Source organism: Podarcis melisellensis (assembly GCF_964234715.1).
Source record: "Podarcis melisellensis genome assembly, chromosome: 14".
Taxonomy (NCBI): domain Eukaryota; kingdom Metazoa; phylum Chordata; class Lepidosauria; order Squamata; family Lacertidae; genus Podarcis; species Podarcis melisellensis.
Window position 1 is genome coordinate 26,357,780 of NC_138546.1, and position 27,241 is coordinate 26,385,020.

General features: G+C 46.3%; 1 protein-coding gene across 4 annotated transcripts; it reads right to left on the reverse strand.

Moving 5' to 3' along the window:
* PAQR5 (progestin and adipoQ receptor family member 5) lies at positions 1 to 26,958 on the reverse strand. 4 transcript variants are annotated; one of them, XM_081888735.1, is made up of 9 exons: positions 26,578 to 26,958; positions 16,489 to 16,664; positions 10,291 to 10,418; positions 7,133 to 7,338; positions 6,339 to 6,465; positions 4,099 to 4,143; positions 2,646 to 2,742; positions 1,859 to 2,000; positions 1 to 907 (listed from the first exon to the last, which is right to left on the reverse strand). In XM_081888735.1, exons 2-9 carry the CDS (start codon positions 16,546 to 16,548, stop codon positions 672 to 674), a joined length of 1,041 nt encoding a protein of 346 aa, XP_081744861.1. In that variant the 5' UTR covers positions 16,549 to 16,664; positions 26,578 to 26,958; the 3' UTR covers positions 1 to 671. The 4 variants fall into 4 exon arrangements, with proteins under 4 accessions (XP_081744861.1, XP_081744862.1, XP_081744860.1 ...); XM_081888736.1 differs by lacking the exon at positions 26,578 to 26,958 and adding an exon at positions 20,884 to 21,018; XM_081888734.1 differs by lacking the exon at positions 26,578 to 26,958 and adding an exon at positions 18,453 to 18,692.
* Positions 26,959 to 27,241: the final 283 nt, after the last annotated feature.

Consider the following 27,241-nt stretch of genomic DNA (forward strand, 5'->3'; position numbering starts at 1 on the left):
TGCAAGTTGAATGTACCTTTCAAAAGGGCATTTATTCCACAATAGCTTCATTTAGTGTTACCAAAAAGTGCTTGTGTGATACCCCAGCAGAGGCTATTTACAAAAATATACACTTCTTAATATATATAATTTCAAAGAAACCTCATATTATTTCATTGCAAGTTTCTGAATTAGAAAGGTATGTACATTAGTATTTTGTGATAGAAATGTTACATGTGCTTGTAATTTCAAATAAAGCATAAAAACACATGGAATTATGTTAAAAGGCCACTCTGGCTGCTTTGGCATGAAAGGTGGCCAACATTTCTATGTTATCAGTGCAAACTGGCACATCAAGTTAAATTGCAATCACTATTTTTAAAATAATAATCTGACACAAACTTAAGTGGCTGAAGTTATTTAGAGTTCTCACAGAGTCCTCAGAATTGCAGCTTGGTATTCTAAATGGTCAATCAGGATCAACAAATGAAAAGCTACGTCCCAAATTGGTTAAGTCTTCCAGCTCAAGTTGTAGAAAAACCACAATACAAAATCATATTCATAATAAAAAAAAGAATCATTTAAGTCACTTCTCAAATAATATTCACCAAGCCTCATTCGAAGTAGTTTCTAATTTGTGTTGTACTGCTACTGTTAACTGCAATTTCATTTCATTTTTATTTCAACAGGTGTTAGTCCTTGTGCTTGCTTCCCTTCCTGCAGAATTTTGGCATGGAATAGAGCGTCGTTGAGAAAGCAGCAATGATGATAAGATTGACAATGATGGCAGCTGCAAGGGACCCAAAGGTTTGAGAGAAGGATGGAGCCAATAGCCACTCATGGCGGTTGGCCATGTCTACCAGAAGGGCTTCCATTTGGAAGTGGGTCCCAATGATCCCACAGATGTGGAAGAGCTGGTGACTGTGCCCTGTGAGAGATCAAAAGAATACAACACTCAGTATTTCCATGGGGGGGGGCACAATCCCTCCCTTGCAGTAAAATCAACAAGGAATCTTATGGTCTCTCGAAGTTTATTATGGAATAAGCTTTTGTGGGCTACTACAGGCCACTTCATCAGATGCATGCAGTGTTAATGTGAATTGCAGCAGATCCTCCCAAGTATCCCTATTTTCCAGACATATCCCCAATTTACAGAAGTTCTGGTTTCTGTTTCGATCCCAGAATGTCCAACTTTTCTTTAGGGTGTCCCTATTTTCAATGGAGAAATGGAGTTGTCCAACCCCCAAACCGTCTAAAGGCAGCCTTGTATAGGGGAGTTGTTTCCATGTTTAATGTTTTATTATGTTGTTATATATGTTGAAAGCCACCCAGAGCGGCTGGGGCAACCCAAAAAGATGTGTTTTGGAAAGATCATTATGGAATGTGACATCCCTGTTTTCATCAGAGAAATGTTGGAGGGTATGACTCATTCCTGTGACTGCAATTTGTTTTGACAGTTGTTATTACTGAATTTTAAATTGTTGTAACATGCCCTACTGCCGAAGGGCAGGTAATAGATTTAACAATGCATTGTGCTACTGGTGGTGGTTGTTCTGTAATAATTAGGATTATTATACAAAGTGTCTTGCTGCCCAACTCTGGGGTTTTGCACTTGCCCGTGGATGGCAGATATAAGCCAAGCATCCTAATGACTCTGAAGTGGTTCCTTTGTTTCTCTGAATCCAGAACAAGTTGCTCTCCTCCAACAGGGCTGCTCTCAATTCCTTGCAGCTGTTATTCCCTTTCTCAGGTGTGGCCACAACAGCTGATTAAAACAGCCACCTTTATGTGATCAGTTGCCAATATCTGCTGGAATCCACCCACCCCATTCATTTCAGCAGGGCCTGCAAGAGGGAGAGCAGCCCCTTGTTGTCCTCACCTATGTAGTCAAAGAGTCCAGGGGCCAGCCGCTCCGGCAGGTGTGTTGCAAAAAGGAAACAGGTGAGGCAGGCAAAGACAGTGTGCTTGAGGTGGATTGGAATTACGCTCTCTGTGCAGCTTCTTGCAGCGCATAAGTACAGCTGTGGCATAGAAAGGAAAGCATAAGATAACCTTCCTCAACCTGGTTTCCTCCAGGCTCTTTGGATTACAGCTCTCTTCAGTCCCTGCCATCAGAGCCATAAGGTGCAGGGGCTGATGGGAATTCTAGTGCAAAATATCCGGTGAACACAAAGTTGTGGAAGGTCAATATAAGCTCCTTGTTTAGCCCAATTATGTTTAGCCAGCATGGTGCCCTCCCTCCAGACACTGTAGGAAAGTCTAGAAGTTCCAGCATAATCACAAATCTATATTTGTCTACTCGCAATGTAAACCCCACTGAATTTAATAGGGATTGGGGCACAGCAGCTTATTGTGGATTTAGTGCTGACAGTTCATGCATGGAAGTCGTTCTCAGCACCCACATAATATCGTTCTCTCTGAAAGGTCACCCCATATTTTTATTCTTTTAATCTGGATTTGCTGTTTCTGTATGTGTGCTTCTTAACTCGTTTTCTGATCAGATTCTCCATGGAAAGGACAAATTCAGATTAACTGGGAAATAATGAGGAAGCCCCCTTATTTGCAGGAAAGGGTGGTAGCCTAGAACCACCCTTCAGCAGCCATGTATTATGTTATGTATAAAAACACAGCAGACTGAGGGAAACTATTCTTAAAGCCATACATACCCTGTAGAAGAGAGGGATGCTGTCGAACACGTAAGGATGAGCAAAGGCGAATGTGCGAATTGTTTTGCTGAACTTTGGCTGCTCCATTTCATTGAACCTGAATAATTTTTGAAAACATATATATGAACGAGCACAGTGCATAGGTCTGGTTTGCAGAACACAGAGTGTATAAGGCATGGGTCTTGGCTTTGTCTCCCATTCTTATCAAAGCTTTCCACATCCTCACATGACACAGAGGGAATTTCTGCAATTTACTTATACTTAGATGTGTATCCCATCAAGACCTGCATGCTTTGGGGGCAGAATGGCATTGCCTTGGCACCAAAATGCTAAAGCTATGCCCGCATTGCCTAGGCACAGACAAATCCATACTGTCCACAGCCCCAATGACTTTTTCTTCTCAGGTGGTTAGGAAATCTTAGTTCAACTCAACTGATTCAAGCTTATAAAGAAGGGAAGAATCAAAGCACAAGAGCCCAAAGAAAATACTTGGAACTCAAATAAATAATTTTAATTATTGGTGGGCACGGTTGGTTGTTTTCATTTTACACTGAGCTCCTACAGATGACCCATTTGTTGAGCCGTCGCCCAGATTTCTTTTGTATAAAATTTGTGTGGAGGTTATACAACAACACTGTTAATCTAACATCAATTCTGATCTGATTGCACGGAAGTTATATGATGTTGCCGTTCTACCACACTTTCTAGTGTGGCCTCCTGTCACTTTTCTTAGCCAAAAAAATTATGGTTGTTTTTTTAAAAAAGAAGAAGTGGGTTTATTGTGCAAGAACCCTACATCCACTTCAGTTTTGCCACATCACGGAACTTGTAAGCAATTTCCCAACTGATGAATTGCCCAAACATCTTACATTACAGGATGTATCCAAACCACCCCTCACTGAGGGTGGGCCAAAAGTCATGTAGCCTAAGAAAAATCCTCACTTCACTGTTCTCTATAATGGAAGCTTGGAACTTGCTTTATGAAGCCTGAATTTTGAACCATCAATCCAAGGCCTCTTCATCCTGATTTAGGTCATCTGTTTGGCAGAATGCATGGAAAACACGGGACAGAGCGTCACCAGCAGGATGTGGGCAAAGAAAGTGAAAATTGAAATGAAAAGTACATGCCAAGAGGATGTAGCAAAGCCAGCTGACCCTTGGACTAAAGGAAGCCTTCAGAAATGTATCATTATCAATGTCTTATTATCCATTTGCACCTTTAAGCAGCTGCTGATATTAGCTGTCACCACCACCGCTGTGATCACTGTTTAGGCACTTGGGTTAGTATTGGAAGTAGACTGATTTGTTCCCAATTCAGAGTCCGTATTGACATGGGTGACATATTGACTATTAGCCACCAAGTGTCGTCAATTAGGTGGAATCACTGTTTTGGTTGTTAGTGTCTCCTGCCTGCTTTCCAATCTACACCTCAATTGAGAGGGGCTCATGTTACCTTTCTATGCCGCCACTGTTATAATGGAAATAGGGAAGGCCGAGTCTGTTGGTTACACACAGTAAGTTCGCATGAGAAAAATGCTTGGATGCAGAAATAAATACTTGGACGTGCTTGTATAAATGGCATGTATCTTATTGCCAGTCTAGCCTAACTCAGTGCTTTGAATAAGAACATAAGGAGAGTCTGCCGGATCCGGCCACTGACCCACCTTGTCCAGCATCCTGTTCTCACAGTGGCCCACCAGATGCTTCAGTGGGTAGCCCAGTGACAGGATCTGAGCACAAGAGCTCTCTCCCCTCCTGCGGTTTCCAGCAACTGGTATTCAGAAGCATTGCTGCCTCCAACTGTGGAGGCATAGTTATTGCAGCTAATAGCCATCAACAGCTTTCTCCTCCATGGACATAGGAGCCAACTTCTATAGGCTCAGGTCCCTTTGCGCCCCTCCCCCCAATAAAATATTTGAGAGGATCAGGCCCTCAAAAAGTTGATTAACATTGCCATTCAAATGGAGGGGGTCACTATGTCATGTGATCAATTATGCAGGGTGGGGCTTACCTCCCCCCCCCCCAATATTTTATCCAAGTTGGCACCCCATGCATGAATGGGTCTAATCCCCTTTTAAAGCCATCTAGTTGGCTTTAATGTTCTGATTATGCAGACAATGTCCACAAGTATTGACTTTTTCCTTTAAAAAAAGCTAAGGTAAAGGGACCCCTGACCATTAGGTCCAGTCGCGGACGACTCTGGGGTTTAGGCACTCATCTCACTTTATTGGCTGAGGGAGCTGGCGTACAGCTTCCGGGTCATGTGGCCAGCATGACTAATCCGCCTCTGGCGAACCAGAGCAGCGCACGGAAACGCCATTTACCTTCCCGCCAGAGTGGTACCTATTTATCTACTTGCACTTTGACATGCTTTCGAACTGCTAGGTTGGCAGGAGCAGGGACCGAGCAACGGGAGCTCACCCCGTCGCGGGGATTCGAACCACCGACTTTCCGATCAGCAAGCTCTAGGCTCTGTGGTTTAACCCACAGTGCCACCCGCGTCCCTAGCGCCATGCGCATCCCTAAAAAAAAAAAAAAAGGTACATTCCCCGTAATTAAAATAGAATTGGAGAGTTGCAAGGGACCCAAAGCATCATCTATTCCAGTGGTTCTCAACCTTGGGTCCCCAGATGTTTTTGGCCTACAACTCCCATGATCCCTAGCTCACAGGACCAGTGGTCAGGGATAATGGGAGTTGTAGGCCAAGGACATCTGGGGACCCAAGGTTGAGAAAGGCTGATATATTCCAACCATTTGCAAATCAGCCTCATCACTTATGAGTATATATCAGTGCTTCTCCCTGATCCAATCTTAACATCTTAACAAAGCATCACCCGACTCAGTATGCTCACCACCTCTGACAGGCCGAGATCCCCCTCCCTCCCTGTGTTTGAATGCTATCTCATCACCCTCAACCGGGCGCATCAGAGATGTGGTGGGCACACTAGACGATGTGGGGAGAGGCTTATTGTCATTCCCCTGAGGTGGATCAGGGAGAGGCAGCATCAAGTCCAGCCCAGAGTGTTGAATTTATTCAGGTACCATCCTCCCTCACTCACTACTCACGTATCATAAAATCCCTTGAGGTGGGGACCCTATATTTATTTCCTTGTGTTACTCAGGAAATCACCATCAATGTAAGGGTTAGCTAACATGACACTTCCAGATGTTGGTCTCCAACTCCCTTCAGCTCCAGCCCTTCAGGGATGATGGGAGTCCAATGCCATCTGGAGGGCACCAGGTTGTCAAAGGTTGCTGGCTGGGGCTGATCGGAATTGTGGTCTGATATTTATAGTGCTATTGAAATAGAAAATGAATACCGTATATATTTCGGGGGGGGGGCTGCTTTCTAGTGTACAGTGGTACCTCGGGTTACATACACTTCAGGTTACATACACTTCAGGTTACAGACTCCACTAACCCAGAAATAGTACCTCGGGTTAAGAACTTTGCTTCAGGATGAGAACAGAAATTGTGTTCTGGCGGCGCAGCGGCAGCAGGAGGCCCCATTAGCTAAAGTGGTCTTCAGTTTAAGAACAGTTTCAGGTTAAGAACGGACCTCTGGAATGAATTAAGTACTTAACCCGAGGTACCACGGTAATTGACTCAGTTCCAGAATAAATATTATTCTCCCCAACCCAGGATGGCACACTCCGAGGTGCATTCCCATTGCAGAGAGGAAGCCGTCAATACCTGGAATAGCAGGAGAGGCTTGTGCCCATAACTGTGTTGAGCACAGCAGTGGAGACGTAGTAATGGTGGAATGTGCTGCCAATCCATTCTTCGGGGAAAACGTAGGCGGAATAAGCAATGGCGGAGCCTAAAGGGATAAAGCAGACCCCACAACTCTATTCAGACAACCTGCATTTCCACGGACACCTCACCGCTTCCCCCCAGTGCTAAACTTGTGTGGCGCATGACAATCATTTTCTAACCAAAATGGGACCACTCACAAACTAAAAAGTCCCAGGTTCAATTCCTGGCAGCATTTCTAGGAGAAACCCCAGCCTGAAACCTTAGAAAGCTGCTGCCAGTCAGTGTAGACAGTCCTGAGCTATATGGACTAATGGCTTGCCCTCACTTCTTCTTGTCCCGCTGCTTTCCTCCAGGAAAAACCACTCTTTAGAGCTCAATTGAAGCAAACAGCAATTTGGGTTTGGTCCAGATTGATGTTTGCTCTGACTTAGCACCGAAGAATGGCTTTTCCCTGGGGAAGGAGCAGGGCAAAAAGGAAACCACTTGGCCCCGTGCTTTCTAAGTGTGGACAAGCCCAAATTGCTTTGCTTCCTTACAAGGTCGCTTCCTCTGTTCCTATGACGCTCAGGCAACCACATTCTCCGCAGCACTCGAAGCCACAGCTGCAGTGCCCTCTGCGGGGAACGACACATTTTCTTGGCGGCAAAATGCTGCGGTAATGCAATAATATTCCTGCTGCAAAAGGAGCACACCTCAAGTCAAGACTCCGATACATTGGATCGCACCCTCACCTAAGCTGTACAGGGTGAGGGCCCCATAATCAAAGAAGTAGCAGATGTGCCTGGCCCTGCTGGACATAGTGCTGAACGTGTGAGCGATGCTGGACGTCAGCGGGTAGATGCAGCAGGTGACCATGTAAGCCAGAAAGGGCCAGGTGTACGAGTCCCTCCAGACATCCAAGGCGTAGACTAAGGCCAAAAGCTTCCATAGGAAGTACCTGGAAGGCAGAAAAGCCAATCAGCCAGCAGCAACAGTCTTGTAGCTTACCTTAAGAAGATAAGAAGAGTCTGCTGGGTCAGACCAAGGGCCCATCTAGTCCAGCATCCTGTTCTCCCAATGGTCACCCAAATGCCCGTCGGAAACCAGAAAGCAGGATCTTGCTTTCCAGGCAACTTCAAGGTTAAGATATTGAGCTGCTAAGTAACTCCCACGCATTCGATAAATGCCACCTGTAATATTCCTGGAGGCAGGCTGAAACCTCCGGTAATGTATTCATTCCCCTTCCTTTCTGTTTAAGTGACAGCTGTCATTGCAGGGTGCGTGTGTCCATCCCAAGCAAGCCCATTCGTTGAGGTTACCTGAGGCCACGATGCTAATCCCATCCCACCCCCACCCCTGGCTGTTGCTCCTTGAGTAATTCTTGGCGCTTTGGCAGCTGCTGCAGAGAAAATGTGGTGGCCTTATTGTTTGCAAGTGAGTAGATCTGCACGGAGTTGTTTAGAGCATGGAGTGAACTTAAACAGAATGTAAGAAGAGCCCTGTTGGGTCAGTCCAGTAGCCCATCTAGCCCAGCATCATACTGGTCAACCAGATGCCCCAATGGGAAGCCCACAAGCAGGATTCGAGCGCAAGAGCCCTCTCTCCTCCTTTTGGTTTCCAGCAACTGGCATTCCGAAGCATCGCTGCCAACAACTGTGGCAGCAAAGCATAGCCATCCTGGCTAGCAGCTTCAATAGCCCTCTCCTCTGTGACTTTGTCCAATCCTCTTTTAAAGGCATCTAGGTTTGTGGCCGTCATTGCCTCCAGTGGGAGAGAGTTCCATAGTTTAATTCTGTGCTGCGTGGGGACAACCTTTCTTTTTCCCCTCTGCCTGAATCTTCCTACATTCAGCTTCATAGCGTGTCCACAAGTTCCAGTGCTATGAAAGAGAGAAAGCAACTTTTCTCTATGCACTTTATCCATAATTAGGAGGTTTTGTCATCCAAACTGGCCCAGAGAGATGCCACTGCAGGTACCTTTCTAAGAGCTCATCCACATGGGCGTATGTTGGGGGGGGCAGGCTTCATGTTGGGGGGGTGGAACTTCAGTTAGTTAATTATTTGTATTGATTTACTTGATCGGGGGGGGGGGGCTGCTGCATTCTGTCCTGCGTTTCTAGACACAGGTCCGGGATTTCCAAATCTGTGTCCAAGCAGGTTTTTTTCTTCCACTGCCTTCCCCGGGAAAACCCATTTTTTACCACTGAATGGAGCAAAGTTCATGGGGTCTCCGATTCAGCAGTAAAACATGGGGTCTCTGGGGGAAAGGGGGGGGGGAACCCCGCTCAGAGACTGACCTGGAAATCCCAGACCTGTGCCTAGCACGGCACAAAAGGAAGTGTGGATGAACCCTGAGAAATGATAAAGGTAAAGGTAAAGGTACCCCTGCCCGTACGGGCCAGTCTTGACAGACTCTGGGGTTGTGCGCCCATCTCACTTAAGAGGCCAGGGGCCAGCGCTGTCCGGAGACACTTCCGGGTCACGTGGCCAGCGTGACATCGCTGCTCTGGCGAGCCAGAGCCGCACACGGAAACGCCGTTTACCTTCCCGCTGGTAAGCGGTCCCTATTTATCTACTTGCACCCGAGGGTGCTTTCGAACTGCTAGGTTGGCAGGCGCTGGGACCGAGCAGCGGGAGCGCACCCCGCCGCAGGGATTCGAACTGCCGACCTTTCGATCGGCAAGTCCTAGGCGCTGAGGCTTTAACCCACAGCGCCACCTGCTATCTCCAAATATCTGCAGGGCTGTTCCATGGAAGATGGAGCAAGCTTGTTTTCTGCTGCTCCAGAGGGCAGGACCCAAAGTGATGGATTAAAATTACAAGAGAATCCAACTATACATTAAGAACCTTCTGAATGGTAAGAGCTCTTTGAAAGTGGAACGGAGCCCCTTGGAAGGTGGTGGTTTGTTTTTAAACAAAGGTTAGAGGCCCGTCTGTCAGGGATTCTTTAAGCTGTGATTCCTGCACTGCAGGGGAGCGGACTAGATCATGGGGAGGCAAAGTAAGACCCGGGGGCTGGATCCGGCCCAATCGCCTTCTCAATCTGGCCCGCGAATGGTCCAGGAATCAGCATGTTTTTACATGAGTAGAATGTGTGCTTTTATTTCAAATGCATCTCTGGGTTATTTGTGGGGCATAGGAATTCGTTCATATTATTTTTCAAAATATAGTCCGGCCCCCCACAAGGTCTGAGGGGCAGTGGACCGGCCCCCTGCTGAAAAAGTTTGCCGGCCCCTGGATCAGTGTTTCCCAACCTTGGGCCTCCAGCTGTTTTTGAACTACAACTCCCATCATCCCTGACTAGCAACACCAGTGGCAAGGGATGATGGGAATTGTAGCCCCAAAACAGCTGGAGGCCCAAGGTTGGGAAACACTGGACTAGATGAACCTCAGGGTCCCTTCCAACTCTACAATCCTATGATTCTATGACTTTATGAAATAGTAAAGGTAAAGGTAAAGGTACCCCTGACCATTACGTCCAGTTGTGGACAACTCTGGGGTTGTGCACTCATCTCGCTCTATATAGGCTGAGGGAGCCGGCGTTTGTCCACAGACAGCTTCCGGGTCATGTGGCCAGCATGACTAAGCTGCTTCTGGCAAACCAGAGCAGTGCACAGAAACGCCGTTTATCTTCCCGTCAGACTGGTACCTATTTATCTACTTGCACTTTGACGTGCTTTCGAACTGCTAGGTTGGCAGGAGCAGGGACCGAGCAACGGGAGCTCACCCCGTCGCAGGGATTCAAACCGCCGACCTTCTGATCGGCAAGCCCTAGACTCTGTGGTTTAGACCACAGCGCCACCCGCGTCCCATCCCTTAAATCAAAAGCCCGCAGCTCCTTTGAGGCCATTGTCAAGGAACACAGCTCCTTCTTTTATATATTTCAAGTGCACAGACAGATCATCACATACCAGGCAGGCAGAAAATGCGTCCAGATATTCACAGTTTCATTTGTCATTTGGAAAAGGCTGACAATGCAATCTGTTGCGGAACTTCTTGGGTGACGGTACCCAAAAAGAATGCCCTTCTCTCGGAAAACCTGCAGGAGGACAGCCAACAAACTGGAGATGAGCCAAATTTGCTACAACTTGCATAGTTCACAGCCAACCTCAATAGTCCTAAGCGGGAGAAGGGGGCTAGGGAGCTCTAGCAACAACGACAAAGGCACGGTGATGCCTGCTTTGCAAACAGGACCTCTGGAGATTAATTTTGAAACTTTTGTAGGTTCTTGAAGGCTGCTTAAAAGCTTTCAAAGAACATAAACTAGGACTGTGCACCCATTCCCAACTTAAGTTGCAGCCAGAGCATCCTTAGTCTCAATTTGGATCACAGCTGTTTTGGGTAGAAACACATGAAAATGCAGCATTTCGTAAGAAACAACAGAATAGATCCAGATTGGTGCTTACATTGTGTAACCAGCGCCCTGGATGCAGAGTGAACAGGCAGTGTAGATCTGTGGTTCCCAAATTTTTTGAGGGCCACACCCCCCACCCCACCCCTGGTTCCATAAACTGTACTCCTACCCTTCTCCACAAAAACCACTCTTCAGAATAGTGGTTTGCATAACCCTTCAAGGAAGATAAGAACACAATAAAAGTCAAAACAGTAACAATTCATTGCACATTTTTGTCAAAACTAGTTTAATTTCAACAAAATAAACTTGATCCAGTCATACCAGCTTTTTGAAATCTGATTGTCATTTACACCTCCGGTGCCTTCCTGTCGCCCCCTTGCCTCTTAGCACAACGCGCGTACCCCAGGGGAATCCCAGCATCTGCTAGGGGGTGGTGCCACCCTCTTTGGGAACCACTGATGTAAAGAGCCTAGAAAATGCAGGCCAGGTGTTTCAAGCTGGCTGCTGTGTTTTTGCTTCGGAAATGTCCACCAGATGTCTCCACCACCACAATTATGAACAAAACTTATAAGAAAAGTTTTTTTGGTTGTTTGCTGGACTCCGTGATCGCTCATTAAGACTGTACAGTGGTACCTCGGGTTAAGTACTTAATTCATTCCGGAGGTCCGTTCTTAACCTGAAACTGTTCTTAACCTGAAGCACCACTTTAGCTAATGGAGCCTCCTGCTGCCTCTGAAGCACAATTTCTGTTCTCATCCTGAAGCAAAGTTCTTAACCTGAGGTACTACTTCTGGGTTAGTGGAGTCTGTAACCTGAAGAGTATGTAACCCGAAGCATATGTAACCCAAGGTACCACTGTAGTTGTATTCACAGGTAAGTGTTGTAGATTTCAGCGGGGGGGGGGGCTTAATCTCTGAGAGGGATTCATTTAGTTCTGTTGAAGAAAACACAGCAAAGCGTCTCCTGGCACATGAAAAGGCTGGCATGTTGTTCGCAGCATAAAATTTTGTGGGCCACATGCAGTTGGGTGGCATGTACTGGGCTCACATTTTTAATCGCAATCTACTCATCTGTACTTCCTGAACCAAAATGTAGCTTTCCTCCGAAGTCTCAAGCTATCCAAATGTAGCAATGCAGTCCGCAAGCCATTAAAATATTTTAAACAGCAAGTATTAGAGGAAAAGTGCTTACAAAAAATGTGTACATTAGTGAAAATGACTTTGAAAAAAATGCATTGGATCAGGGGAAATACATGCAAAAATCTGCACCATTTTCTACACGGGCTTTAAAAAGAGAGGTTTGCCAACTTGTGAGGGGAGAGAGACTTTCTGTTCCTCATCAGACAATGGCATTCCCCCTACCTTTCCCCACCCAGTCTTTCCCAGGCTATGATTTTAAGAGCAGCAGAAGCAGCTGGGAAGAGAGTTCAGGCATATTTTTAAAAAATAGTTTTATAAGTTGTGCTTTTTTGTTTCTCAATTTGATCCTTTTACCTGGTTTTGTATGTTTTGTGGTATTTTATGCATTGTGATTTGCTGTTACTTTTATTGATTATAGATTGGTACCCTAATTCTTTACTGTGGTTGAACTGTTTAATTATTATTTGCCGATGTTTAATTTTACTGTTTACTATTAGATTCTGATGGATTGTTGCTTTGTTTGATATAAGTTGTTTATTTTAAAGTTATAGTGACTTTTATGTTGGATCAGATTGTTACTAGTAATGTTTGATGTTTTACCATGTTTTTATGTTTTGGAAACCACCCAGAGTGGCTTGGGCAACTCAGCCAGATGGGCGGGGTATAAATGAATTATAGTATCATCATCATCATCATCATCATTCAAAAATGGGATAATATCAACTTAAAATTGAAAAGGACAGATGTGTCCATTCCTCTCCAGACCCTACTTTCAGTTACGAAGGAGCCACCCAGGTCTGTAGGCATGCCGTGTGCCCTCACGAGACCCTCAGAAAAAGAAAGGTGTTGTTCAGAAAGCCACGCCAAATGCAAATGGAGAGTAACAGAATTCAGTCTGTATGGGTGTGACCCTCTCCTGCCTAGCAGCCACCGATGAATAAGCAAAGCAAGTTCAATAGGCCAGCTAGACCAACACCTCAAGAGGTCTTTTCTGTCACAAGCAAGCCACTCCCAGGATTAGCTGGGACCTAAGGCCTACAGTGCCAACTTCGCTTCATGCTGAAACTTGCTTGGGTAGACTGCAGTGACTTTCATGTTTGCCTCCAAATGTCCTGGAAGGTTGAAATTCTTCCAAGAGTTACCGGCTCATGGAACTTAATGTTCACGCAGAGTCATGGGAAGAGGTGTATCTCAGTCATGGAGCATCTGCCTCACGTGCAGAAGGGCCCCAATCCTCAGCAGCTACAGGTAGGGCTGGGGGAGACCTCCTGCCTGGAACACTGGAGAGCTGCTGCCAGTCAGTGCAGACAATGTTGAGCCAAATAGACCCAATGGTCTGATTCCATGTAAAGCAGCTTCCTATGTCCAAACCAGGGTTTCCTTCTGCCCTGGAACAGCCTGCTCTGGCATATGTGCCAACATTTCTCTGATGAAACAAGGGACACCCTAAACAAACAAACAAACAAACAAACAAACAAACAAACAAACAAACAAACAAATAAATAAATGTATGTATGTATGTATGTATGTATGTATGTATGTATGTATTATTTATACCCCACCCATCTGACTGGGCTGCCCCAGACACTCTGGGTGACTTCCAACATATATAAAAACACAATAAAACATTAAACATTTTAAAAAGTCTTCCCTATACAGGGCTGCTTTCAGATGTCTTCTAAAGGTTGTACAGTGGTACCTTGGTTCCTGAACGGCTTAGTTGTTGAACAGATTGGCTCCCAAACACTGCAAACCCAGAAGTAAGTGTTCTGGTTTGTGAACGCTTTTAGGAAGTTGAACGTCCAACATGGCTTCCACAGCTTCCGCTTGAGCACAGGAAGCACCTGCAGCCAATCAGAAGCTGCACCTTGGTCTTTCAGTCAAACAGATTTGTGGAATGGATTGAGTTTGAGAACCTAGGTACCACTGTATAGTTACTTATCTCCTTGGCTCGGGGGTCGCATAACTCCATACCCTCCAATGTTTTTCTGATGAAAATAGGGGCATCCTAAGGAAAAAGCAGGAATTCAGGGATCAAAACAGAAACTGGGACGGCTTCTGTAAATCTGGGGCTGCCCCTGGAAAAAGGGACACTTGGAGGGTCTGCTCTGGCAGTATTTAGGGCAGATTCTTGAGCAGAGGTCTGGCCCAGTCTTCCTGCTGCCCCACTTCCTTCAAGTGAGGGCTGTGACCTTCAGTGCATGTGTTCAAACATGGTCAGAAGGTGCCCTTCCTCTCACGACTGGCCCCAAGACTGTTGAGGTCGCCTTGCCCCATAGGAGCCCACTCAGCCGCTTCGGGTGACAGAACTGGCATTTCACAGGTGCTACGTCATACCCGTTCCACATTTGTAAGAATGAGTTATTTGAGTGAGGCAGCACCCGCACTTTGAAACTCCCTTGACTATTGTCACCATTGTATTCTTTTCACCACCTGCCAGAAACATTATTGTTTAGACATGTCTGTCCGGGTTTTAAGGAAGTTGATGCACTTTTAAAATCTGTTTTTAGCGTATTGTTATTTTAACTGTTTGAAAGTTTTAAATTCTTGTCGTTAATTCTTCCTGGTGACAATTGTATTGCTTTATCTTCTTTTTGTAAACTGCTTTGAGGTTGTTGCTTGGTTGTTTTTTTTAAGAATCAAGCGGTGTATAAATTTGATGAAATAAATGGATAAATATTGAAGGACAAAATGGCATGACCCCCCCCCCGGCCTTTCCACACACGGAAGCCGAGCAGACTGTCAGATGAAACTCACTCGAATACTAGAGATGCTAAGAGCATCCTTCAGCACACCTGGGGGCAGCAGACCGGTTGGGGAGGTGGAGGGAGGCAGGGAGCAAACATACACCTGCCCTCAGAGGGTGTTATGTACTGAAATGAATAGGATCCAAAAGGCAGAAGTCTGATTGGTCCTAGAACAATAGGATCCAGAATGCAGCAGTCTGACTGGTCCACAGGAGCCACCCAATCCAGCTCCAGGTGGAAGTGAATCCGCAACCTGATTGGCCTACAGGTGAATCGCAGAATTAGCCCATTGTGTAAATAATGTATATAAAGCAGACATTCTGAGGGAACTTCCATTCCTCCTCACCACTATGAGCTGAATAAAGAGCATGAAATCCACTCTCAACTCTGAGTATATTTCAGAGGGGGATGGCCACGGGGCTTAGAAAGGACAGTCTGGGGATGGGGCCTGCCACCACTCCTCTCCAGCACCTGTAGTAGTTGCTTTACTTTGCCCCATGGTTGGGGCACATCTGCCTCTGCTAGTGATGTGCTGGTTGCTTTCTCCAAGCCCTACCTGGGAGCTTTGCCCTCTTTAAAGAAGATGATGCAACAGCGAAGAGAATTGAGACCATCCCGGTTTCATACCATGTGGCCAGTCAAGATGGAAATTAAAGCTGCACACGCCCTCTACATTTAGAGCATATCCCCACCCCCAAGTATCCTGGGAACTGTAGTTCACCCATCACAAGCTCATAGCTGTCAACTTACAGATTTGAAAATAAGGGACCAGCAGCCTCACCTGTTCCAGGCACTCCATCATTTAAGGGACATTTAAGGGACATCCATCAATAAGGGACAGCAGTGGGACATGGCACTGGAATAAGGGGCTGTCCTTTCAAAAAAGGGACACTTGACAGCTATGCAAGCTGCAATCCCCAGCGCTCCTAACTGACTACAGTTCCCAGAATTCCTGGAAGGGTGAGAAGAATATGCTCTAAATAAAACCAATAAAATAGACAATGCTCTGACTTTTAGAAGACATCTGAAGGTAGCCCTCTATAGCATATCTTTTAATGTTTGAGGTTTTACTGTAGTTTTATACTTTGCTGGGAGCCACCCAGAGTGGCTGGGGCAACCGAGTCAGGTGGATGGCATATAAATAAAATTGATGTTGTTGTTGTTGTTTCATTTGCATCCCGCCTTTCCTCCAAGCAGCTTGAAGCGGCACACATCGTTCTTCCCCTCGTCATTTAATCTCCACAACAACCCTGTGATGTAGGTGGCTTGGGCAACACGGTCAGATGGGCAGGGTACAAATAATAACATTATAATTATTACTTATCACAGTCAATGCTAATAAAAAAACTATCATAATAATAGTTAGACTGGTAGTGATTGGCCTGAGGTCACACCCAGCAAACTTCAGGGCCGAGCGAGGGGTTTTGAATCCTGGTCTCCCAGGTCAAAAAGGTAAAGGTAAAGGGACCCCTCACCATTAGGTCCAGTTGTGGCCGACTCTGGGGTTGTGGCGCTCATCTCGCTTTACTGGCCGAGGGAGCCGGCGTACAGCTTCCCGGTCATGTGGCCAGCATGACTAAGCTGCTTCTGGTGAACCAGAGCAGCGCACGGAAGCGCTGTTTACCTTCCCACTTGCACTTTGACGTGCTTTCGAACTGCCAGGTTGGCAGGAGCAGGGACCGAGCAACGGGAGCTCACCCTGTCGCGGGGATTTGAACCGCCGACCTTCTGATTGGCAATCCCTAGGCTCTGTGGTTTAACCCACAGCGCCACCCGCGTTCCTTAGTCACACTATTATGCCACACTGCCTTACCCAGGGTGCCATTCGCCTTGCACAAAACCCATGTTGCAAAGACCCCCTTTACTCACTTTGGGAACCTGGTCAGTGTTGAGCAGCCGGGGAAGCTTCAAACTCAGGATGGTGTTCATGGTCACGAGCTGATCTGGGCGGAGAGTTTTCCTCTGGGAAGAACTTTCCCGCCTGAGAGACAGGCAGGTTGGATTAAGTCTTCATCGGCGCCTCCGTTCAGACTTGCCACGGATACCTGGGGGTGTTTTTTAAGGAGAGAGACAGCACACGAGGGTTGCTATGGGAATGAAAATGATCCAGAGATGGGCCTCAACAAGTGTACAGGAACCCACGAGGGTTAGGATTGGTGCCCCCCCAAAAAGTCACTGCCCCAGGCAGAAAGCTCAAGTGGCAGCAGCCCTACTACTTAAGGAGGGGGTTCAAACTACTGGGTGGCTCTCCCCAACCAGCACATTGCAATGTGTACCAAACACGATCTGCACGCAGCCCCAGAGGCTCCCGGAGAGTTTCTGGACTCCATATTTTGACCCTCTGCAAACATGGCAGCTTCTCCTCAGGCTTAGATTCAGGGAGTGGAGCTCCATGAACACTCACAGTCTGAAGGCATGGCTTTACACAGAAGGAAAGCTACAAACACATGCTCTCATGTCACAGAATTCCGTTTATATATACAATAATTTTTTTTATGAACTTCAGGTCAACCTACGTAACAGAATCCAGTTACAGACACGGGCTTTAGCGTACCAAGTGCAGAGTCAGGTCAGATCGCAGCAAATTATTATATTATCTCAGAAGAGTCCTTGCCAGTTCTGTGTGGTTCTTAGAGAACTGCACTGGTTGCCAATTCAATCTGCAGAAAAAGCACTGTTATGGGTGCCACCTAATACCCATTTCCACAGCTGTAAGAACTTAAACTTGTAGTGTGGCGTCACTTACACTTTGGAACTCCCTGCCTATTGATGTCAGGCCTTCACTGTATAACCCCTCCAAAATGAGGCGTTTGGGATTGTGAGAGCCTGGGAATCCCGAGTCCTTATTTACAAAGGAAAACAATAAAACACCCTTTCTCAAAGCAATTTTTTTCCACTTCTCAACAACTGGGGGAAGCGTTCAGATGGGGCTATACAGTGGTACTTCGGGTTACATAAAAAAAACTATATACTACCTAATTGCCAAGTTGGCTTCTAAGAGGTTTCCAGTGTAAAATCCTATCTATTAGCTATACAGTGGTACCTCAGGTTACAGACGCTTCAGGTTAGAGACTCCGCTAACCCAGAAATATTACCTCAGGTTAAGAACTTTGCTTCAGGATGAGAACAGAAATCGTGCTCCAGCGGCGCGGCAGCAGCAGGAGACCCCCATTAGCTAAAGTGGTGCTTCAGGTTAAGAACAGTTTCAGGTTAAGAACAGACCTCCAGAACAAATTAAGTACTTAACCCGAGGTACCACTGTATATCCTGACATTACAGAGCCAGGCCTCCTTAGAGATACAAATATGCGCCCTCAGCCACAGCGCAGATATCAGAGAATTCTGACAAAAATAGAAAAGGGAGCTGAAGTTACATAATTTCGCCGCAGCAGACAGACTAATGTAGTAGGGTTTTTTTTGGTAGAAGATGAACTGCAGCAGAATGGAAGGTGCACAAGATGCAGAAACAATTAAATCAAAACAGCCAGTGCAAAATGTGTTTCCCACCTCTCCTTAGATTGATTTTTAGAGAAGAGCCAGAAAAACTGGGTAAAAAAGGCTATTCAGAATAAGGGCAGGAAGAACTGCCCTTGCTCTGTGCTGGCTTTGTGGCAATCTATTCCCAACAGGATTCCTGATTGGCTGGGATCATCTCAAGAGGAAGCCCATTTTTAAAGAAGAAGATGACATCAAAGCTGTACATTGAGGGCTGGATGGTGACTCCCAAGAACTAGCTGTAAAAAGCATGTGGAAAATACCCACCCACCCCCCAATCTTTTTCTTGCCTGCCCAAAATTTCCATAAGTGGAAACCTAGCTCAGCCTTCTTACCTACCCTGAATTTCTGTAGCACATGAGCTGCAATTTGCTGTAGAAATTGATTCCTCTTGTTCTAGCTCACTGCCTGGCAAGCTACTACCCCAGGATGCTAAGAGGCAATATGAGTCTCTCTTCTCTCTCACATGCAGTGACCAAAAGGCAGCCAGGATGAGCCCGTGAAGTCTGCATTGAACTCTCCCTAGGCAATGAGAAATTCCTTGCAGAAGCGGACTATTTAAAAAGGGAGGTGTTGATTCACTGCAGGAAGAATCCACAAAATGCATAACTTGGCCACACCTTTTCTCAGCCTGCTATTATCCTTCACCTCTTTTATTTCTTTTAACCCACTTCCTCCTACCCCCATTTTCTATAATGGCCGCCTGCACCCATTTACCCCACCTCTCTTCTTGTAAGTGTGGCCAGTCAAGAATTTCCTGAATAGCCTGAGCCTAAGCAGATGCCAGTATTTTGGCAGCCAAGTTCAAGGTGTATCTCAATCCCACCTCAAGCTAGGAAAGCAGGTCAGCATTAATATTTATTTCATTTAATAATCGTACCTTGGTTTTTGGAAGTCGAACGGACTTCTGGAACAGATTCCATTCGACTTCCAAGGTACGATTGTATTTCGTACAAGTTATACACCGCTTGATTGTAAAATAAAGAAAAGAGAAATAAATCCTAAAAGCGGTTTGTGAAAAAGATACAATAAAATTATCTCTAATTAAACTGAAGAGTTTCAAAAGGTTAGACTAAAAACAGATTAAAACTCACATCGACTTTCTAAGCATCTGGGTCGGCTTGCCTGAACAAAAGCATTTTTAGCAGGACAGTGATGACTAATCTGATATCAACAGGCAGGGAGTTCCAAAGTGTAGGTGCTGCAGCAAATATTAAGTTCTTACAAATGCGGAACAGGTATTATATAGCAGGTGTAACAGAGCTAGTTCCACTAGTGGTCAAGTGGGTGTAAGGTGATCTCATAGGTAAACTGGTCCATAGTTGCTCAGGGCTGATATACTAATAGCAACACCGTGAACTTGGACTGTTGAAATGATTTTATATATAACAATTTTAAGACCAATACAGATACAGAGTGAGGGTTTTCTTTATTTAAAAAATCCACTTAAATGGTTCATTGAAAGGGGAACATCTTTACTAGGTGCAAAAAGAACATTAAAAATGGACCCTGTTGGATATACCACCAGGAGGGAGCCCCAAAATAAAATAATAATAATAATAATAATAACAATAATAATAATTTATATCCCGCCCTCCCCAGCCAAAGCCGGGCTCAGAGTGGCTAACAACAGTAAAATAATACAGCATTCTAAAGTCAGTTCATTATAAAATCAGTTCAAATCAAATTAATGGCAACCATTGGGCTAGAGTTCTGTGAGGAGCCACCACAGACACGGTTTCCTGGTGAGATAGTCCCTGTTAAGAGACTCTCTTCTGCAGAGCGAAGCAATCAGATGGATATATAAGCATCCCCCCACTTATGTGGGGGTTGCGTTCTGGACCCCCACGCACATAAGCGGAAATCGTGTAAGTGGAGAGCGCCCCCTCTGCCGATCTCTCTCCAATCCGTAACCAAAAATACTGTATCCAAAAATATCCATAACTAGAATTAGAGCTCTGGTGCTGGCAGGAGGATATATGGGAAAGCAGCCAATGCTGCTGCGCTACCCCGGACATCAGCTATTAGGCGGGGAGGCTGAGCAGCCCAAACAAAGCTCTGATGCACCTCAGTTCTCTTCAGGGCTTCCTCCGCCCTCACCGATGTCCTCTTCAGGCTCTGGGAAGGGTCTCCTTGCAAGCCATAAGGACTCTCCAGCTCTCTCCTGCCATTCCCAGGTTTGAATTAAATTATCTATCTATTTCCCGGTGCCCTGCCTGTACACAGTCGCACATGAATCGATCGCACGTAAGGGGGTGAGACGCCTGTATGAGGAGTGAAACAACCCCCCTATCACACCAACAGGAGACTGCAACTGCAATGTGGCGGCACCTAGGCTTTGGAACTCCCTGCCTATTGATATCAGGTAGTTGCCTTCACTGTCCTCTCTTCAATACCTGCTAAAAACATTCTTGTTTAGCCCACACATTTTCAGCCTATTGTTATTTTAACTTTCTGAAAGTTTTAAATCCTTAATGTTAATTTTTCTTGTGGATACTGTCTTGCTTTATCTTTTTTTCTCTCTTTTAGTTTGCTTTTTTCTTTTGCAATCCAGCGATGTATAAATTTCATGAAATAAATTACCGTAACTCCTTTCCTGGCGTAACTCCTTTCCTGGCCAGGCAACCGAGGTCTGGAGCAAAGCCACCACCGCTCCTTAAATTTACTGCCCCACCCCAACTCTGGCAAAAGTCTGGCTCTTTGCACTGCGATGGGTCCTGTCCCCTTTGCCGCTAAATTGCAGGAGCTGCTGTCTGGCACAGCTACATACCTTCCCTGCTGCGTCTGGCAAGAGACATCCCTGCAGGCCACTGTGTTCATGTTTGGCTTGGGACTGTGCAGGTCCCCCCTCCCGGCTTATCTCAACATGCCAGCGTACGCCCTGTATCCAAGAGAGTGTGTGAATCTTGCAAAACACACAGCGAAACAAAGCCCCACCTGACTGCTGAAGCACACCGCCTTCCCCACCCTTTCTGGATGCTAAATATTTCCGCCAGGTCGTCCAGGACACAGGACCGCTTGCCTGCCTGCCTGCCTGCCTTCCCCGCAAGGATAAAGCAAGGGTTCAGGTATCCATCCGCCCCACCCACCCAAAGGAGAATGTTATGCACCTGCAAGGAGGTTCAACATTCTGGGTAAATAATGGAGATGTTAATGAGTAACTTTTTACGACTTCCCCCATGCGGCACCAAAGATGAGATTGTTCAAGCGGAGAACCAGCCTCGGACCAAACCCTGCTGTGCACACCCTCAAAGGCAGCCTTCCCCAACCTGGTGCCCTTCCAGATGTTCTGGACCCCCATCAGCTCCAGCAAGGGCAGCTGCACTCCCGCCAACACCAAACAACATCAAACAGCTGTGCCAAGGCGGGGAAGGCTGCTCAAAATGGTTTGCAAAGCAGGGGAAAAGCAGCCGCAATCTCACACAACTCCCGGTGATTCCAAAGAGGCTGGTGCAGACGAACATCATCTAGGTTGACTGCTGGTAGGAATTTGATTCAGTTTGCATTTAAAGGCAAAGTTCCCCGATTTGCAAAATGATATCAGAATAGAAACCCCGCACGCCTTCAAAATTCACGGCTATCCAAATTTTGTAGCATAGTTCTCCCTATATATGCAACCATATACCGTATTTTTTGCTCTATAAGACTCACTTTTTCTCTCCTAAAAAGTAAGGGGAAATGTGTGTGCGTCTTATGGAGCGAATGAAGGCTGTGCAGCTATCACAGAAGCCAGAACAGCAAGAGGGATTGCTGCTTTCGCTGCACAGCAATCCCTCTTGCTGTTCTGGCTTCTGGGATTCAGAATATTTTTTTTCTTGTTTTCCTTCTCCAAAAACTAGGTGCGTCTTGTGGTCTGCTGCGTCTTATAGAGCGAAAAATACGGTACTTGCTTGGGTAAAGCATGCATAAAGATGCATATAATGGGGGGGGGATGCATTATATCGAGGAAGAACTGTCTGACTTTTAGAAGACATCTGAAAGCAGCCCTGTTTAGGCAAGTTTTTAATGTTTGATGTTTTATCACCTTCTTATTATTAATAATAATATTCAGAGTGGCTGGGGAAACCCAGCCAGATGGGCGGGGTATAAATAATAAATTATTGTTATCATTATTATTCCAACTCTACATTTCTACAGTCTGTGATTTTATGGGATATATAAATAAGGCTGACAATGATAGGTAACATCCTTACCACCCTCGCAGGGGAGGGGTTGGACTAGATGCACCTTTGAGTCCCTTCCAGTTTCACAATTTTATGAGGAAAAAGACCAACCTCGTGGCATTTTAAGCTGGCAATGCGTACACAGCCTTACTCTGCCCCCCTCAATTAAGCACAATCGGAAACAAGAATGTTTCTGAGGTCTGCCTGAAAGGTAGCAAGGAGCAGCCGATCGCGGCCACTGCCAGGCACCTGCCCAAATCCACCAGGTTAATGTCTTACTTGATGGTAAATCCAGCTCTGCAAATCAAGCAGCCCCTTAGATCTTCTCTGGAGTTATGCTGCAAGCCACCAGATGGGCTCCCAAACGCCACTGAAAACACTGTACTCCTAGGCGATCTGAGTTGCTCCTGGCAAGACTCCTCGAGTCCTTGGTCGCCTCCAGCAGCAGTTTGCAGAGAGTCTGGTTAAGGAGTTTAAACATTGATGGTTGCAAATGCCTCACTGAGTGGCAGGCGAGAGGAAGGGCAGGGAGGAAAGAAAGAAACCAGGAAGAGCTCTGGGGCAACTTCCCAGGGTGCGGCTGCTTCGAGGTGGTTCAAGGAGGGAACTATGTATACCTCGCGGCTGCTAGGGTTAAGCCCCTCAAAGTAAAGCTGTCCACTCCAGTTTCTCAGTTTTTGCAGTCTCAAGCGGAGTTCTCCCCTTTCCACACCAGTCTGTGAATTTTTCTTAAGCCCTCTTGTAAATGCACCAGAATTTCCCTATGACTGTCTCCTAATCTCCACATTTTGGCAAAGCAATTTCCCTACATATATTGCATTCAGGTATGCTATCTTTATGATATATATGCATTCCCCCCCCTCAAATATTATATTGTTTTCACTTATTTATACGAGAAGCAAAGATCAATATTCAACAATCCTGCCCACCCCACCCCCCAGCAGAAGCACCAAATGTCTGTTTAATGACATTTCACTTTTATGCCATTTCGGTTTTTGTACGAAGATATCATCCCATAATCTGCCATGTGTTCTTGGAGGCCTATTACCATTTCCCAGTGATGCTGCCCACGTAGAATACATGCATTTTTATGCACACATTATCCTTGGAGATGCACTCTTCTGCTCACATGGCTTGGCTGGAAAACCACATTGCAAAATTCGGAGAAGTGTGACTTTCCAAGGATGGCTGTGTTTTGGTCCACGCATTGTTTCAGAAAGGTTTGCTGTACAAGGAAAACTGTTGTGAATTTTTCCCTCCATCCATGCTTGGATGCAACAAACCAACCTGGTGCCTTCCAGATGTTTTGAACTGCAGCTCCATCGGCTGACTGGGACCGATGGTGTTGCAAATCCAAAACATCTGGAGGGCACCTGTTTGGGGAAGGCCGCTTTATGGAAACATACTTTCCTAGCCAGCTTGCATTGCTCAGAACTGCTGTCTCTTCTGCCAAGTTATACAGTCAAACCCCATTTTCATAATGCAGGTTATTTAGCAACATCCTCTCTCTCGGGTATATTATTCAACGGGCAGAAGGAGCCAGGAAAACAACAGGCCAGAGATGAGTTGCTCTCGGCTGCCCCATAAACAGTTTGTTCCTTTCTGGATTAACCAAGTCTTAGTAGACCCAGAAAATTCTGGTTGCATCAGAACTTTCTGCCAGACAACTGCAAGAGTTTGCAAAACCATAAAAAAGGTGATTGCCTAGGTTTTACCTTAAGTGATTTCCCCAAGAAACTGTCAGTCATAGTATCATAGAATTGTAGAGCTGAAAGGGACCCAAAGGGTCATCATCCAGACCCCCAGGAATTGCAAGGAGTACAGGAGAACAGATCAGTTCTATCAAGAATGGCATCCTAATTCCCACAGACTGGATCTGGTGCAGACTGGCCAGTCTTACCGGATAATGTTTGGGGTGTAGTAAAAACATGGGTATCTCTTGTTGGGAAAAAGGAATGTACTTTTTGTATATTGCATCTTACCTCCAAGGTGATATACGTAGGTCTCTTCCTCCCCATTAAATCATCACAACAGCCCTGTGAGGTAGGCGAGGCTGAGATGCAGTGACCAGCTGCAAAGGTAACCCAGGGAACTTCATGGCCAAGTGGGGGATTTGAACCCAGGTCTCCAAGCTCCCAGTCTTCATTTAACCCCCACAACAACCCTCTGAGGTAGGTTTGCCTGATAGTGTAAGTGACTGCCCCAAGATCACCTAGTGAGAATCATGGCTGGGTGGTGATTTGAACCTGAGTCTCCCAGGTACTAGTCTGGTGCTCTAACCACTACACCACCAGCAGCTCTCTTTGGAGAGGGAGCTATTTTACCCTAGTCTTCCAGCTGGAACCCAAGAGAAAATGCCTATGTATTGTGCCAGAAGGATGGCTTTGCCCCTGACCCCTTTTGCATGATTTGGGGAGAAGGGGCATGGCACAGCAGAACACAACTCCCTGACCAGCCTTCAGATACTACAGCAACTGGCCAGGCTAGTCTAAGCAAGTGGAAATTTACAGATGCTGCGAAAAGGCAGCTCAATATTTATTTTTTAACCATTCCGCAAGTTGCAAAACAAGAACAGCACGAAATTAACATGCAGTGAAAACAAGACGGACAGCCCATTTAAAGCACAGCAGACTGAAACTTTTTCCAAAAATAAAATAAAAAGCTACTTTTGTTCCTGCCCTCTTTGCCCAGGCAACACCAATGATTAGCATGCCAATGGAATGAGGAACTGCATTTCCACCAGCCAGAGAGAGCGAGACTCAGGCTGGACCCTCAGCCTCTGTTCTGGACACCCAAGAGACTCAGGGCTGGTTCACACCTTCACGCTTGTCCCTTGAGGAGTGTCCGTTTAGGGCGACTTACGTGATTTAAAAATCCAGCACCACCAAGAACATTCTCAGGCTCAACAGAGCCATTGAGTGGAGTCAGTTCAGACACTTAGGGTCGAGCCATCATCAAACGGCGGCCTGCATGTCTGAACCTGCCCTTATCACCACTGCAGGGGGTTGGACTAGATGACCCTTGGACCTTTCCACCTCCACAATTCTATGATTCTAAGGTGACTTGCAGCAGGGTTTTGAGAGACTCTGGAGCAGCCTTCACCAAGCTGGTACCCTTCACCAAGGCTGCCCCCCTCAAATATTTTATTGGGGTGTGTGAAGGAACCTCAACCCCTAGGAGCTGTGCAATGCTTCCAGTGTAGTATCTGCAGGAAGCAGACTGAAGTTGTAAGAAGGCGAACAAACCTTATTTCTTAAAACACAACAGTCTCCAAAGGGACACGGACCCTGTGCGTGTGCCTGGGACCCCATGGGCTCTTGCCACCGCTTGGCAGAGAGAGGGGCAGGCACCCAACTTTTGTGACAATATAATGAAGGCACCAGGCGAATCGTCAGTATAGCAGAAGAGGGGAACAGGGGCCTCCGACATGTGTGTAGACTGAACAGGAACTTCAGCAGGTGGGGTATATATGGGTGTTGTTAGAGAGCAGCAGAGCAGGGGCAAGACCCGGGTCTTACACCCTGGGCCCCATGTCTCCTACCCCTTTTTGAAAACTGGGCAGACTGCAAAACATTGGTGACTCCAGCCACCGACTCACCATCATTTTCCCAGAAGCATCTATACAGTGGTACCTTACAGTGGTACCTCAGGTTAAGAACTTAATTCGTTCCGGAGGTCCGTTCTTAACCTGAAACTGTTCTTAACCTGAAGCACCACTTTAGCTAATGGGGCCTCCTGCTGCCGCCGCGCTGCCGGAGCACAATTTCTGTTCTCATCCTGAAGCAAAGTTCTTAACCCAAGGTACTATTTCTGGGTTAGCGGAGTCTGTAACCTGAAGTGTCTGTAACCTGAAGCGTCTGTAACCCGAGGTACCATTGCACATATAGATTCACATTCCTGAATCTGTGCCCTGAGTTATTTAAGCACTACCTCAGGGGTAGTGAATAAACTTGAATAAAATATTTTTGGGGGGGGGGAGCCCTGCATAAATGTTCACAAGACACAGTGCATGCACACCATTTGAATGGCAATGCCCATCAACTCTGGAGGAGGCTGCCCCCCTCAAATATTTTATTGGGGTGTGTGAAGGAACCTCAACCCCTAGGAGCTGTGCAATGTTTCCAGTGTAGTATCTGCAGGAAGCAGATGGGGGGGGCAACTGCAGACTACCCCTTCCTCCTCACCGCTGCATCTGGTGACCCTAAGTAGACCCCTACTGAACGCCCACAAATCTAGGGTTAGGAGGAACGAGTTTGGGAGGTCATAATCCCAGTTTAGAAATTTAAGAGTCCAGTACTTACCTCTGCCAGCCAAGCTCTGTCAAAGGCATGGAGAGAGAGAGGCAATGCTGCTTCTGCTGTTGCTGCTGCTACTGCTGCTCCTTCTCTGGTTTCCAGCTTCAGAGGGATGCTCTTGTGGGGTGGAAAGGAAAGTCAGTCCCCACCTCTTAGCTTAGACAGAGGAGGGAGGCTTGACAGCGGCTAGGCCATCTCCACAGGTTGAAGAATGTGACCAGCTCTTTCCAGAAGCCACTCCTTTCTTCTGGTTGTATTTGCAATTAAAGGAAAGAGACAGCCTTTTGGGTGGTTTTTTTTTTAAAAAGCGTGCTGGGGTTTCCCCACCCCAAATGCTCCTTCAGTTAAAGAGTCCCCAGGCCAGCAAATTAGCCAAAGCTTGCAGCGGTAGGACTTGCATTCAGGGCGTAAACAAGCGAAAGCAAGTCTTTCCAGTTCAGAGCTGAAAACTAGTTGGTTTGGCCTCACAAGAAGTGGGGAGATGGCATGTCTCATGCTACGCTAAAAAAGCAGAGGGCTTGCTCCTGGTTATGGTTGTTGTTGTTTTTTTAAAAAAGCCAGAGCTACCTAAAAGTATTTCAAGGATCCTCCCACCTCACTCGTCGCAAACAGAAACCATGTCTTCTCAGAAGCAAGTCCTATTGAACTGAATGAGGCTTACTCCCAAGTA